Source organism: Ruditapes philippinarum, unplaced genomic scaffold (genome assembly GCF_026571515.1).
Source record: "Ruditapes philippinarum isolate M1 unplaced genomic scaffold, ASM2657151v2 ctg164_1_1_1_1, whole genome shotgun sequence".
NCBI lineage: Eukaryota > Metazoa > Mollusca > Bivalvia > Venerida > Veneridae > Ruditapes > Ruditapes philippinarum.
In genome coordinates, this window is record NW_026866554.1 from 390,001 (window position 1) to 404,416 (window position 14,416).

The 14,416-nt window shown below is 32.4% G+C and overlaps 1 protein-coding gene across 1 annotated transcript; it reads left to right on the forward strand.

The window, feature by feature from the left end:
• The first annotated feature begins 4,128 nt into the window (after window positions 1-4,128).
• Window positions 4,129-6,865, forward strand: LOC132732857 (universal stress protein Slr1101-like). The gene is made up of 4 exons (XM_060719377.1): window positions 4,129-4,287; window positions 5,355-5,435; window positions 5,874-5,980; window positions 6,319-6,865. Exons 1-4 carry the CDS (start codon window positions 4,209-4,211, stop codon window positions 6,508-6,510), a joined length of 459 nt encoding a protein of 152 aa, XP_060575360.1. The 5' UTR covers window positions 4,129-4,208; the 3' UTR covers window positions 6,511-6,865.
• The last annotated feature ends 7,551 nt before the right edge of the window (window positions 6,866-14,416 follow it).

The following is a 14,416-nucleotide window of genomic DNA, read 5'->3' on the forward strand; positions in this document are numbered from 1 at the left end:
GCTTCCATGGTTTGTTCATGTAACATGACTTGTTTTAAAACTACTCGGTGATTCTGTCGTCGTCTTAATTTTGAATAGATATATTTACGCTTCAAACGCAAAATATATAGAATTTATACAAAAATTCAAGCTAGAACTTTGAAAATGTCATTTTAGCGTGCTTTGAGAATGTAAGATCATTTTATTTTTTGTCATTAATTTGCCTGAGTATCCATATAAGGTGGCCCGGACTACACATTCATTATCATAAAGTTTTAAAAGTTAGAACATTAACACACTATGAGTATTCTTTACTAGTTGTAAATGTATAATTGTGTGCCTGTCTCCTAACATTATCGTTTCAATGACGCAAAATGGTTTGTGAAACTTTAAAAACGGAGACAAACTGCTGTAGATTGGAAAAAATAAAAAAAACAACAGAAAAAACACACACACACAACCAAAACGTGGAACAGTAAACTGTCATTGGCAGCCCTTCAATATCTTACAACACATTTCATGGTCTGTTTTATAAGCTACAGATAGTAAACGAATATGGCTAGAGGTAAAAAACATTATACAAAAAATAATCCAAGAAAATCCACATACCTGTTGACATTTAAATCAAACTCATGAATATTTACGAGTAAATTGCCGTCAAAGACTACAGATTTTTCTCGCTTAAAGCACCGATGCATATGATTTCGGTCCCCTAGGTTGAATCAAAAGATTTTAACCGAAAAAAAAAACAATCATGTAAAATCAACAGAAACAAATCACAACCGAATTTGTAACGCACGTATCAAACACGCACCCAAGCAAGCACCCGCGCATGCAGGCAAGAAATCAAAAGCTAAACACTACCTTACTAGTTCTGTTTCAAAGTAAACCTTACGCTTTATTAGATGAAACGTAAATTTTTATAGCTTTACATACGTTTTTTGTTGTTAATATTCAATACAATTTTCTCGGGGTTTTCAATACCCCGCATATCAATATCAATTAAGGTAAGTGGTGCGCATATCATTGTTTAAATAAAACGCAGATACCAACGATATTTTTAAGTAAACAAATCTTGCAATATTGACCTGAGATTGCTTGATCTTCGGGGAGTTTCTTTGTCAATTCGTGAATTGTTATGTAAGCTAGCATATTAACTGTTGAGTAAAAACATTATATCTGGACCATTAGACAATATAATTCGATGCCAATGAATGAATTCAAAAAAAGGTCCCAAAATGTTTATCAAGTAGGCAATTTACCTGTTATATAAAACATACAAAACACATCTTGGTGCATGTTTAATGAAATTCTTTTCTATTCATCAAACTCGCGCAAAGTATTTGAGCCGCGCCATTACAAAACCAACATAATGGGTTTGCGACAAGCATGGATCCAATCCAGTCTGCTCATCCGCGCAGTCTGATCAGGATCCATGCTGTTCGCTATAAGTTTCTCTACTTGTTATAGGGTTTGTAAGCAAACAGCTTGGATCCTGTGATCAGACTGCGCGGAAAGCGCAGGCTGGTCTGGATCCAGGCTGGTCGCAAACCCATTTTGTTGGTTTTGTCGTGACACGGCTCATTTGTCTAGCTAGATTGTTAGAACATGTAGCGTAACTTAGTCACTGTGTACGAGTGGGGGACCAATGTGTAGAATTGGAAATCTTTTTGTGTGACCAAAGAAATGGCTCGAGTGAGAACTTGAAGATATAGATAAATAAAATTAGAACAATTTGATAATATTGTCGGATATGACATACTGATACTCGGATGTTCGTTTTGTATATTATGTCAGAAAAGCATATTTTTCTAATGTCGTAATGTTCCACAATGATGTTTATAATTATATGCATTTTACTTTACCATTAACCATAGTTTTTTTCCAGATTTTATGTAAACTTAACTTCAAAGGCTTGAAGATGTAAAATTTATTCTCCCCATTATCTAAATGACATTTTTTAAAACAATTGATACCCATGAGACATAAATCTATTCAAAACATATTTAATATATTTAAATGAATCTATTGTAGCTTAAAATACACAACGCCAGTGTGATACTGTATTAATTGTTTTGCAAAGGATTGTAGGTTTTACATAATGTCAGTGTGAAAATTTACTAATTGTTTTGCAAAAGTATCCTAAGTGTTATATGGATGTTTATAAGCTGTATTGTCCTAAGAAATCACAATATTGTGTGTATGAGTCGTCAATTTCTTGTTTGGGGAAGAGTCTTTAGCAGAAAAAGACATTTGAGGAACAGAAAGCCAAAATGTTCAAGAAACGCTTGCGTTAGTATCCAAGGAGACAAATCTGTATGATCACTTGCGTTAAATAAAACGTTACATTAACACACGGTACATGCTACATATTATTGAAGATTTAAGAAATCATTAACCACTTGCACAAATATAATGCGAGATATTGTTAGAATGCATGATTATCCTGAATCTTGCTCTGTATTTCACAAAACCCCTAAATGTAACAGTTAAGTACGAGAATGCAGTTTTTTCAAAACATGTTAAAACATTTATCTTCTTATATTAAATGTAACTCTATCCTGCAATGGAAAAGTTAATCATGATCTGCCCAAACCTTATGAAGGATAAATTGAAACTTTTTAATTCTAATGTATTACCTAAGTTATGTTGCGGAAAAGATTTCTGTAAGTCTCCATACATAAAAATTTCTTAAAGAAATACATGATATTAAACAAAAAACATGCTATACTGCATTATATGGTGAATGTGGTGTATTTCCTTTTCCAACAGTGCGTAGAACAATGTATAAATTAATGATGATACAGGGACGAAATGATACATTGTTAAGAAGATGGTCATGCAAGATCTTTATTTTGATTTCCATACAAAACACTAATTCACTTTAACTGAAATTATTGCCAAAAAGCAACATATGAAAAAATGGTTCATGTAATGGATCAAAGAATAACTTTTTGGATACTGTTGTGCGGCCGAAAAATGATAAAATTCTTTTGCAAAAAAAAAAAAACGAATAAATATGCATGATGATTTCCTTTTAAACACAAATATTTATAAATATAATCATTTTCTTAAAGGTCATATTTTCAAAACTATGTGTGAAATTTCAAATATGTTAAGTTACAGGTACTATATGTTTTTACAATAGATGTCAAATTTATAATTATGTAACCGGAAGATTAAATATGGCTTTTCCTCTTTGTCCAATCAACTGTGCTAAAAGTTTTATTATATAAAGGTGATAAAGTCAAATAAGCTGTCTGTACTTAATAAGTTTTTAAACCTTATGACTGATAAAATATCCAGGTGATGATTGTTGTTATAAATTCTATGTTGCTATGTTACCTTATTTTGTATTGAAACCTGATTGGTCATTTTGTTATTTAAGACACAAAAATGTTAAAATTTTATTGGTCAGTTTAAAACGAAACCATTTTTAGAAATATTGTAAAGATAGAGAAATCGAACAGTTAGATTTTGGATTTCCAATTAATAACGTTGTGGCTCTCCACTAGAAATATTTGTTACTGTTTTTTTTAATATCTATTTGTTAACATAAGGATAACCTGTGTATATGTTATATATTATTTGTGGTATTCCACTAAGAAAGATTAACATTAAAATATAAAACGGAACATTGTGTTGAGATTCAATCCACCTTCAGTAGAACTACAAAATTAGCGCATAATAATACTGTAAAAGTACAACAAAATTAAAAAAAGAAACTTCTGAAAAATAAAGAAGAAGCATTTTTGAGGCATAATTTGCCTTTAATTTAAAGAAGAATTAAAAAATGAAATATTTAAAAAGAAATAATCAACAACAACAAGAACAACAACAAAATCAAAAACACACACCAGCATCTTCTTTTTTCTCTCCTTTCATTTGATCCTATTTGTCAAGTCACGCAAATACAAAATGTAAAGTATGCTATCAATATTTTTTATCATATGTAATACGAGTATATCTTATTTTATGAAGAAAATGCGTGTTTCTGTTTAGAAGCATATTATCCTCACTTCTTTTTAAAACTTTACATTTGTGTGAACTTTTTACCTTTTCATAACTTACATAACTTAAGTCTGTTGTTTACTACATCACGTTGTTTATCTAACTTAAACAATAAGTAAAGTCTTTCCACATGATGGCTTATTTAATATATGTGCATTAATCTTCATGAAACGTGATAGTGTATATAACAACTATAATTGTTATTTACAAAAGTGAAGATGGCAGAGAACGCTGTTGAAAGTAGAACAGTTATTATAGGAATGGATGGCAGTGAGTTTTCTCAAAAAGCGTTTGACTGTGAGTACTTTTATACCTTTATGTCTCTGAAGTAAATGCTTTACAATAGATTTTCTTTTAAAGATTCATGCATTTAAGTAAAGTGTTCGCGGTAATTTTGCAAATATTGTAACATTTATTTTGATATCTAAACAATATTCGAATTTAATTTTACCCCTGTCATTATTTTGCTCTTAAACAAAAGGCACAAATCCTAATATTTTTCAAATATAATTTCAAATTAATAAATAAGATCTTTTTTAAGCGGTACCTATGATCAGAGAGTAAATCATCAACATATAGCTCAAAACTAACAATGAATCGTTTAATATCTGGTATTTGGTCATACAACGGATTTAACTAGTACCTTAAATACAAAAACTAATGGTCAAAGTCAGTATCAAGTTAAAAAGTGGTTTAAGGGGAATCTTTTTATTAATATATTTGCATACACTTTAATGTCCAAGCAAAATTCAAAAGTTGCATTTTTTTTCAAGATCAACGCGGTATGAACAGATCTGTAGATGTTTCAAAATTTCTGAACTGTATTCAGCTCTCTTTATTACGAAAGCAGATTTTTTTTTATTTAGATCTACTCGGACAAACCGACTCTGCAACATTTTAAGTTGAGTCGTGTTTCCCGACATTTGAAGCTTTTAGTACTTTTAGTATAATTATAATTATTTTCATTCTTTTTTCCCACTAGCTAAATTTAACTAGAATATATAACAACCATGAAAGAACAGCAACTGATCAACCCTCTTCTAGGAAGGTTCTTCTAGGAGTGAAAACAGATCAAGCAATTCGTTAGCTGTTACTTTTAAAGTTTACTCAAATAAGATTAATGATAAATGAAAGAATTTTCCAGAAAATAAGGACACATATGATAGGTTTTAATTAAGAATGACATTAGATTAGGTAAACCTACATGTAATCTGCATGAACTAGTGTTATTAATATTTTGCTAAGACGCTGACATTTATCATTTAAGTTTCGTCACAAACAAAAAAGTTAAAGTTAACACAGAATAAAATCAGCTGATAGTAAAAAATTTGTTGCATATACTAGTATTTAATGTTTCCTTTCAGGGTACTGGGAAAACCTGAGAAGGGAATCGGACAAAGTCATATTGGTCTATGTTCCTGAATACCACACTGTCGTTTTATCCCGTGAGTATAAGAAGAATAATAATACATATGTATAGTCTATTTAAAGCAAATATTCAGTGAAATGGTAAATTCGGAGATAATAATCTCTCTCGCTGAAAAATAAGGAAATGATTGTCTGATCTTTTGTTAATCTATCAATGAATAAGAGTTAAGAATATTATCCGATGTTACATAAAGATACTTTGCGAAAACAGGTAGAGACATTGTCAAAGCATCATAATTTAGTGTGATGGGCGACATTTGCTATTTTATTTTGAAAAGCAAGCAAGCAAGCTCGAAAAAATTTAACCTTTGTCTTGTCTCTGTATTAGTATAACGGTAAAAATATTATATTTACGACAAAGAAAATGTTACAAGCTCGGTGAAAAGGAAAAAGTGACATGCAATGTCCAAATTAAACAAAGACCTGTAACCCTGTTGTAAATGTTAATATTTCAGCGCTGGAGATTTCGGCCTTTTCGACATTGACGAATTTATATGCTGAGGAAGAACAGATGACTAAAGACTATATTGAAAAACTTACCTCTTTGCTCAAAGATAAACATGTAAGATATTAACGGGGAATCATTTAGTTTGCTTTGGTGCCTTCTCTTTTTTGTTTCATTTGGTTTCTTGATGTTTTGGAAGTTGGCAGGCTACTGCGTTCCGTGAAAGTCATTCTCTCTTGTCGATCTTTAATCTCATATATCCTCCACCTTTAAGGCTGGCAAGTTGTCATATGATCCTAAAGTTCTGTGTTGGTTCGTCCTATGAAAAATCTTGTTGTCATTGACATTCTTGTTTAATGTTATGAACGGGCGTTCACTTTTCATTTTTTTTATTCGCTTTTACAAACTAGTTTGTGTTGTAATATAACATAAACGATATATTTATTTTTGTTTAGGCCAAGGGTAAGGTAAAGGCGACAACGGGAAGACCTGGAGAAGTTATCGTGAAAACAGCAGAAGACATGAACGCTGATGTAATTATAACCGGGTCACGTGGTATGGGTACTATCAGACGTACGATTCTTGGAAGTGTGAGTGATTACGTGATGCATCACTCCTCTGTGCCAGTGATAGTGTGCAAACATTAATGTGATCTACGACTGAATGTTGAGAAGGGTTTTGTTCAACTTGTGTTTCATGGCTGTTGAGCTTAACATTAATGTTTTAACCACGTTTTCATTACTTTTCAATAGATAATTCAGTTCTAGACAACATCAGCAATTAAGCATTAAAAAAACTTCCATTCATCATAAATGAAAATAGAAATCTATGTGGTATTATCATCGTTAATATTTATCAATTGTTTGATTTTTGTATCATCTGTAGTCTCTACAAAGTGATAAATGTATATTTGTTTTGCATGGCTCAATGTAATCTATACTTAACTTTTATATCTTAACATGATATTATTTTCAACAAAATAAAACACAAATGTTATATAGATCTAGTGTTCTCTAGAGAATGGTGTCCATATTACTTATTCTATGGAACTCCATATGGTTTAATAAACCGTAAATACATGCACAAGAAACACCACACTATTCTTACAAGCATGGATACCATGATGGTCTTGTGTGACTGGATGATGTCGGAGCAGCGTTCCGAGAACGTCGCCCTATCTTAATGATCTTACGAGTATATTCAATACTTAATAAATCCATGAGCTTAACATTTGGCGACTTGCAAATAGGTTGTTGGTCCATCTAACTTGCTGTATTTGTAACAAGCTTTCATGCACTTATATCAATAATCATTGCATCAATTATAATTCATTTTAAATTAATGAAATGTTGTATGAAGCCATCACTAGTCAAACCCCCTTTGTATATCTTAAGATATTTATGCCCTAACCATACATTTTAACAGTTTAATTAGTATTAAATCTTGAAGTCATATGTAATGATGGCGTCACATTTCCTTTTTTATCCAATGGAGTCTTTCTTTTCGGAAGAGCGCAAAAATAGAGAGAAATAAAGAAACCCTAAAGAAGGCACAGAACGACAAAATTGAAAATGTTGCAGGCTCGGTTTGATTGAACCTGTTCATAGTGGAAGTTTCAAGTTACCGTCCACGCCCCTAGCACCGGCTTAAGCAGTATTGAACATTTAACATGAAATGTAGATGTGTTTATACGGCTGTTATCATGGAACCTTCATTGTGAAACGTTAGTGTCTTTCCATGAAAACGGCGTATGGTTCACAAGTAAAAATAATGTGTGTGTTTGTGTGTGTGTGTATGTGCGCGTGTGTGCGTGTTCGGTGTGTGTGTGTGTGCTCATTCATTTTCACCTTCTATGATGTCCTTTCTCGACCCATCAATCCCTCAGGCCCCTCCCTATCTGGATAACATTTTGTATGAGTAAAAGCTCGTTTGTATGAACTTGTCATAGAAGATCTTGAAATAAACGTATCCATAGCATCGTCGTCATTAATATTTTCTATAATTAAACGTGCCAGTTCAAGAAAATTGTTGATGAATGTAAGACTTCATACCAGATTATACGGATCTTGAATAATGTTGTACCCACAATGTATTTTGAAATTATTTTTTTTAAACCGCATATTATAAGTACTGTGCCATATGAGAACTGTGTTATGTAGAGCAACTTCCTGCGACTTTAGGGCATACGAATTATTTAAACACGATAATGCAAGCTGTGTGATGACAACCAGTTGTTTCATTACCTTTTCAATTGTAAACATTTTAAGTAATAAACAGAAGTAAGTATTTAAATTTTATTCTTGTTCTAAAAAGCAATTTCAATAAATAATCGTATCCTAGCTCCTTATTGGTACATGCAAATGAGCTTTTACATACAAATACAAAAACATTTATTACAAACGATGTATAAGTAAATATATATTAAGTAATATTTCAATGTTTACTGGTGTTAACTATGTTTGTTAAATCAAATATCGATATCAAGTCATAAATTGTGGCATTTCAAAATCAGAATTTCTACATTGTAATATTTGTAAACCATTTATACAACATAACTAAGCTTAGAACATAACATTGACATTATAATGTAAACTACATATATAATTTCTTTTGCGGCAACTGAATCTATCAATTCGACAGGGAAGTTACTATTTCAACATTCAGTCAATCCTTATTTGGACATTTCACCTAAAATGACTTGTGCATTTTTGCCCAAAGTGAAAACTGCACCACTTTATGTGAAATATTTTATTATTTCCAATTTATTCATAAAGTTATAAGGTTATTTGACATTAATTTTGAGTCAGATCCTCATTTGTATGTTCAGAAGAGCCAAATATTTCAAGAAAATAAAACTTGAGAAAATGTACCAAAATTTTAGGAAAAGTAAAAAGATTCAAGACGCAAGTAACAAATTACATTTTATGTGCGATTAGTGACTGCTTTTAAATATTTCTTATGCGTGACAAACGCAGTAAACGCTACTAGTGCATTTTTTATACTTCTTTTCGTTTATTTATGTGGATTGTATAGTATGCCGTTTGCAATGTGTAAATAACTTTCGTTGTTCACTTCATACTTCAAAGCTTTCATCAAAATTAAAATGAATCTGATCTGGAGGCAATGCTTCTTTAATTGTGTTAGTTTGATATATATCTGCTTTCAGGTATCATGTATTTTTCTATAATATTGAGTTAAAGTAGACATAATATATGACATATGTTAAATGATTATTTGATAGACTAATATATTTTCCTTTGAGCATATTACCATTTAAGCGCGTCCTGTATGTCTAAAGAAAACCCTCTGCCATTTCTTACCAAGAGTGTCTGATTCATCTGCCGGGTTGATGAGAATCAACTCAGGAACCCATACCTCTTTGTATGACGTCATTACATAGTCTATACCACCGTAATGTTCTGGATCCCACACCATACTTGTATCATGCCATACCATGTACATAATGCCCATTGCTGAAAATATACCACGAATCTCATCAAGGCCCTGAATAGAGTCCAAACTAAATCTTACGTTTACATGAACGGCCTCGGTTTGGTTTTCAACTGGCCGTACATTTTTATTATATCCATCCAATAAATCACGAAGTAAACTTTTTGTATCATTTATAGATGTACAGTGTATATACCCGATGTTTGGCATAATGCAAATTGTGAGAAAAAATAATAAATTTTTACAGATTAATCCCATTATGAATATTGTTTTTTGCCTTCTGTAAGGATTAATTTCAATTCACAATTTTTTAATTTCTACCCGAGATATGCAAACTAATTTCTATCATGGTACTAATGATTGTGATATGCAGATGACGATAATGACTTTCTAATTATGAACCCTACTAGTGGCTACCTGTATTTAAGGTATTGAGGCTAATTGATTTTTTTTTCAATGGCCAGTATTTGTTTGCACTAAGTAAGCACTAAAAGCTTTTTAAAGGTTTTCATTATTTCTTTTAATTGAAAACTAAAAGAATAGCCGATTGTTTCATTCCTGAAAGTGAGGTCAGTAAATCTGTGGTATCCAAGTAACAGACCATACTCTGTATTGATTTTGTATTTGTAACATTTTGTGGTTTTGAAATGGTGATTATAACTAAACAAATGTATTTCTGTTTGCACAATAGTGTTATTTGAATAGTACAAAAATTGGACATATCATGTTAAAAGTTTGTTCGATGAATATGGATTTTCAAAGAGTTATAAACTGTTTTAAACAAAAATGGTTTTCTTATATAACTGTTGATAAAGTTTTAAAATACTTTTCATAGTATTCTCTCAATCGCAACTACTCGGCCCTTTCCGTCAGTCTTCGGATAAGGATAATATAGATGATAGCCGAGGCAGTTCCGAATGAGTATTCTCTGAAACTCTTCCGGATTGCCTCCCTATAGTATTCGTTCACGGAAAGGTATGGAACGCCATAGCTGCCTCATGTTATTACATTTCTTTTTATCTTGCCCAGAAAGCGTCTTATTATGTCAAATAAAAGCGTTGTAATGTCATTGTAATTTGTCGACTTGTCTAAACATTGCCTTAGTATGCGTAACAGTAGTCTTATCTCTTTAAAATGTGATGTTGATGTGTGTTAACATTGTTTAATTATTTCAAACAGTAGGGTTATCATGTCAAAATGTTGTTTTGGCTTGTCTGAAATGTGTCATATTATGTCAACTAGTCGCGCTATGCGGTCAAATTGTGGAGCTGTTTTGTCAAAAGACTGTCTGATCATTTGAAACAGTAGTGTTCTCTTGTCGAAATTTGGTGTTGACTTGTAAAAGCACAGCTTTATTTTATCAAGCTGCCATGTTATTTTGTCAAAATACGGTGTTTAAATGCCTTAACATTGTCTTATTGTGTCAAACAACTGTGTTAATTTTCCAACGTACACTGCTGAATTGTCTTGTTATATCAAATATTCGAATTATCTTGCCGAAATGGGGTGTTGACTGGGCTAAATCATGCCTTATTATGATAAACTGTATGCTATTTTGTCAAAAAGCAGTTTTGACTGGTTAAAACTCAGCCTTATAAAGTCAAAAAATTGCGGAATCTTGTTGAAATGTGGTAATGACTTGTCTAAACTCTTTCCTATAATGTGAAACAGAAGTGTTATATTGTCAAAATTTGATGTTTTCTTGTTAAACTCAGAAACAGTCCTATTATGTCTAATAGTTGTTTAAATTTGTTCAAATTTAGTTCTGTCTTGAGAAAGCGCTGTCTGGTTTTGCTCAACTGGCCCGTAATCTTTTTTGCTCTATCTTTTCACGCTCCGCGCGGGCTCTGGACACGTGATACTAAAGTTTGACAAATTCGCATCTGGACAGGACAACACGATTATCTGACATAATGAAACGGTATTTAGACATGTTAACGTCATAAACTGGCAAGTCAACGCCACTGTATTACATAATAATACTGTGTTTCAACAAGTAAACATGAAAAATGATACTTCGCCATAAAAGGACGATGTTTAGTAAAATTAACACCGAACCTTGACAAAATAAAAAAAGACTCTTTGACAAAAAAGCAATTTTAGACAAGTCATCACCACGTTTCGACAAGATGATATGACTATTTGACATAATAAGACGAATATAGACAAGTTGAATCTGCATTTGGACACAATAGCATGACAGTTTGACAAATTTAAATAGCGTTTTAACAGTTCATAACCATAATTTGTAAAGATTCCACCATTATTTCACATAATAAGACGGTGTTTTGGCCGGTTAACATTAAGTTTGGATAAAATACTAGTTGCATGGCAATCTGAGAAAATAAGGCAGTGTTTAGACTTGTCAATACCATATTTCGACAAGTCAACAATACTGTTTGACGTATTAAAATTACGTTTACACAAACAAACAAAATTTTTTGGGGCAAGTCAACATTAGTATTTCACATAATAAGTATATTTTTAGGACAGGATAACAACAATTGTAGACAAGAAAGACATGATGTTTTGGCACAATAAAGACAGAATAACACCACCTCATACTAAGCAACATAACAGTTTGACAAAATAGGACAGAACTCAGCCAGGTCAATAAAACGGTTGAACAAGATATCACTTCTAGCCGACATAATAAGACATGGGTTTGACAAGTTGACACCAAGTTTCGACAAGATAACACTACTGTTTCACATAATAAGACACTTTCTTGACAAATTACTACCACAGTTGGACAAGACAACATGCTATTTTGACATAAAAGACATTCTGCAAGCAAGATAACGCCGAATTTGAACACAATGACATGGCAGACTGACAAAATGTGACGGTGTTTAGACAAGTCAATACCACATTTGGACAATACAAAACGACAGTATAACATAATACAACAGTGTAATAACATACAATGATCACATTTGGACAAGATGACACCAACTTCCGACAAGATAACACTACTGTTTCACATGATAAGACAATTTGAAGACAATTCAACACCACATTTAAACAAGTCTGTGTTCAGACATATTGAAATCTTAATTCTAAAATTGGCATGCACGTTAGACATATAAAGACTTCCATTGGGCATGTTAACACCGGATTTGAACATGATAACATGACGTTTTGAAATAATAAGACAGTGTTTAGACAAGTCAGATCTACGTTTTGACAAGATAAAATAAATATTTGACCTAATAAGACTTCGTTAAGACAGGTTCTCATAAAACGTTGGCATGCCAACACTTCTATTATACATAATAAGACGCTTTTGGGAAAAATAAAACGAAATGTATCAACATGAGGCAGCTATGGCGTTCCATAGAAAGGGCCGAGAAGATGCGATTGGGAGAGAGGTTTGGTTTGTTGTTAGTAAGGTTGTTCATCGATCATACGCATCCGAAAAGTCAGATAACTTCGACATGAAACTATTTATGACTAATGATACTGACAATTTCTTAACCTAAGTCCTAGATAAATATAAAAATGCTATCATAAGTTAGGAAATCTGCATGCATTGGAAATATATTGAATTAGTAAATTTTACCAATGAAATATGGTGCTATAGCAACCAAATATATATCATATCTGTGACATTCAAATATGAAAGCAGGCGGAGCCAAAACTCATATTTAATTTTGGGACTACTTTCTCAGATGTTTTATCTGTTGCCGTTAGTTTTTCATCTATTCATTTCATTATTGGAAATTTATCTGGTTATTTTTCCAAAAAAGGTTCATAAATGTGTGTTTAATTTATTGTAAAACGGGGCCATTCACACCTGAACTATCGAAACGTCCTCGGCTATCATTTATAACCTCGGAAAAATATACGGAAAGTGTTCTATCACATTTTTCAATATGTCCCAGAAAAGAGAGTGTTTATTTCGATTAATTTCAAACGAATGTAAATATTTCACATCTAAAAAATATAGTTTGTCTTATTATAACTGAAAATATGTCTCACAACTATGATGGCTGAGTTGTGCCATTCCTGTTTTCGCCTCGCGCCCTCGCTATATAATTAGCGTGTTTTCGTCACGGTACCATCGCTTTTTATTTCTTTTTAATCTCTGCTCCGCGGCCGCCCCACCATTTTAACTTGTTAATTATCTCGAATTTTCGCTTGCAGGTCGAGGGACGAAACACGGCTAATTAGCGGGGGGGGGGGGGGGGCGCGCTTATTTAACTTCGCTCCGCGCCCCCGCCATTTTAACTTGTTAATTTTCGTCTTTTCGCTTGGCGGGGTCGCAGGGCAAAAACACGAATGGCTACACAATAGACAATCATTTTTAATTTAAATACAATTATAAACAAATCCGACTTGATGTCAACAGGATGACATTTTTGTACTTTCGGTTTCTAAATATTGGTAAACAACAACTCAAGCATTAAAGTACTATTTGTTTACATGTTTAGTTTCATATCGTAGGTTAGACCGAAATACAGTATCCGTTCTGTGTATATTCATACCATTGTGTTCGAGGTCCTTATCCGAAGACTGACGGAAAGGGCCGAAAGGTTGCGATTGCTATAATAAATCAATGTATTACTGCACGCTGTAATATTCCAACTGCGTAGAAAATAGGTAAATTCGTAAACAATCTTTTTCATTGACGGTAAGGTTATTTTCTTCGTTTTCGAGAAATGTTGAATATATTGTCACTCGAAATGATAAAATTATGTTATTACTAAATGTATTTTGAGATATCATTTCACTCTGTAGGGAATTTCCTCACAATTCTATATCATTCTTACTCATTCTACACACTCTATCAAGATTTCAATTTATTTTTTAATGTAACAACGTCATTTGTTTTCAAGTGAACTTCTTTACAAATCATGGGATCACAATGTTTTGTTATTTGTGTCTATCAAATTCTATTTGGTCAATTGTTTGTTTTAGATGTCATTGGAGAGGTCATCAGACCTCTCCTCAGTGACTGATGGTTTGATTGCTGGCGGCTTCCATTTGCGTATCTGATTTATAGTAAATGAATCTCATTTAAAGCGTAAAATCATTAGGAGCAGTCTGCAAAAACTTGTGCGCATGCTCCGCTTCAAAATACGACTTAACTTAAACGAAAAA

Bases quoted from the DNA above. Each gene is read 5' to 3' on its own strand.
- LOC132732857 (XM_060719377.1), top strand. From the start codon at position 4,209: ATGGCAGAGAACGCTGTTGAAAGTAGAACAGTTATTATAGGAATGGAT. The intron at 5,436-5,873 runs GTGAGTATAAGA...TTAATATTTCAG, and splicing joins CCACACTGTCGTTTTATCCC to CGCTGGAGATTTCGGCCTTT. The intron at 5,981-6,318 runs GTAAGATATTAA...ATTTTTGTTTAG, and splicing joins CTTTGCTCAAAGATAAACAT to GCCAAGGGTAAGGTAAAGGC.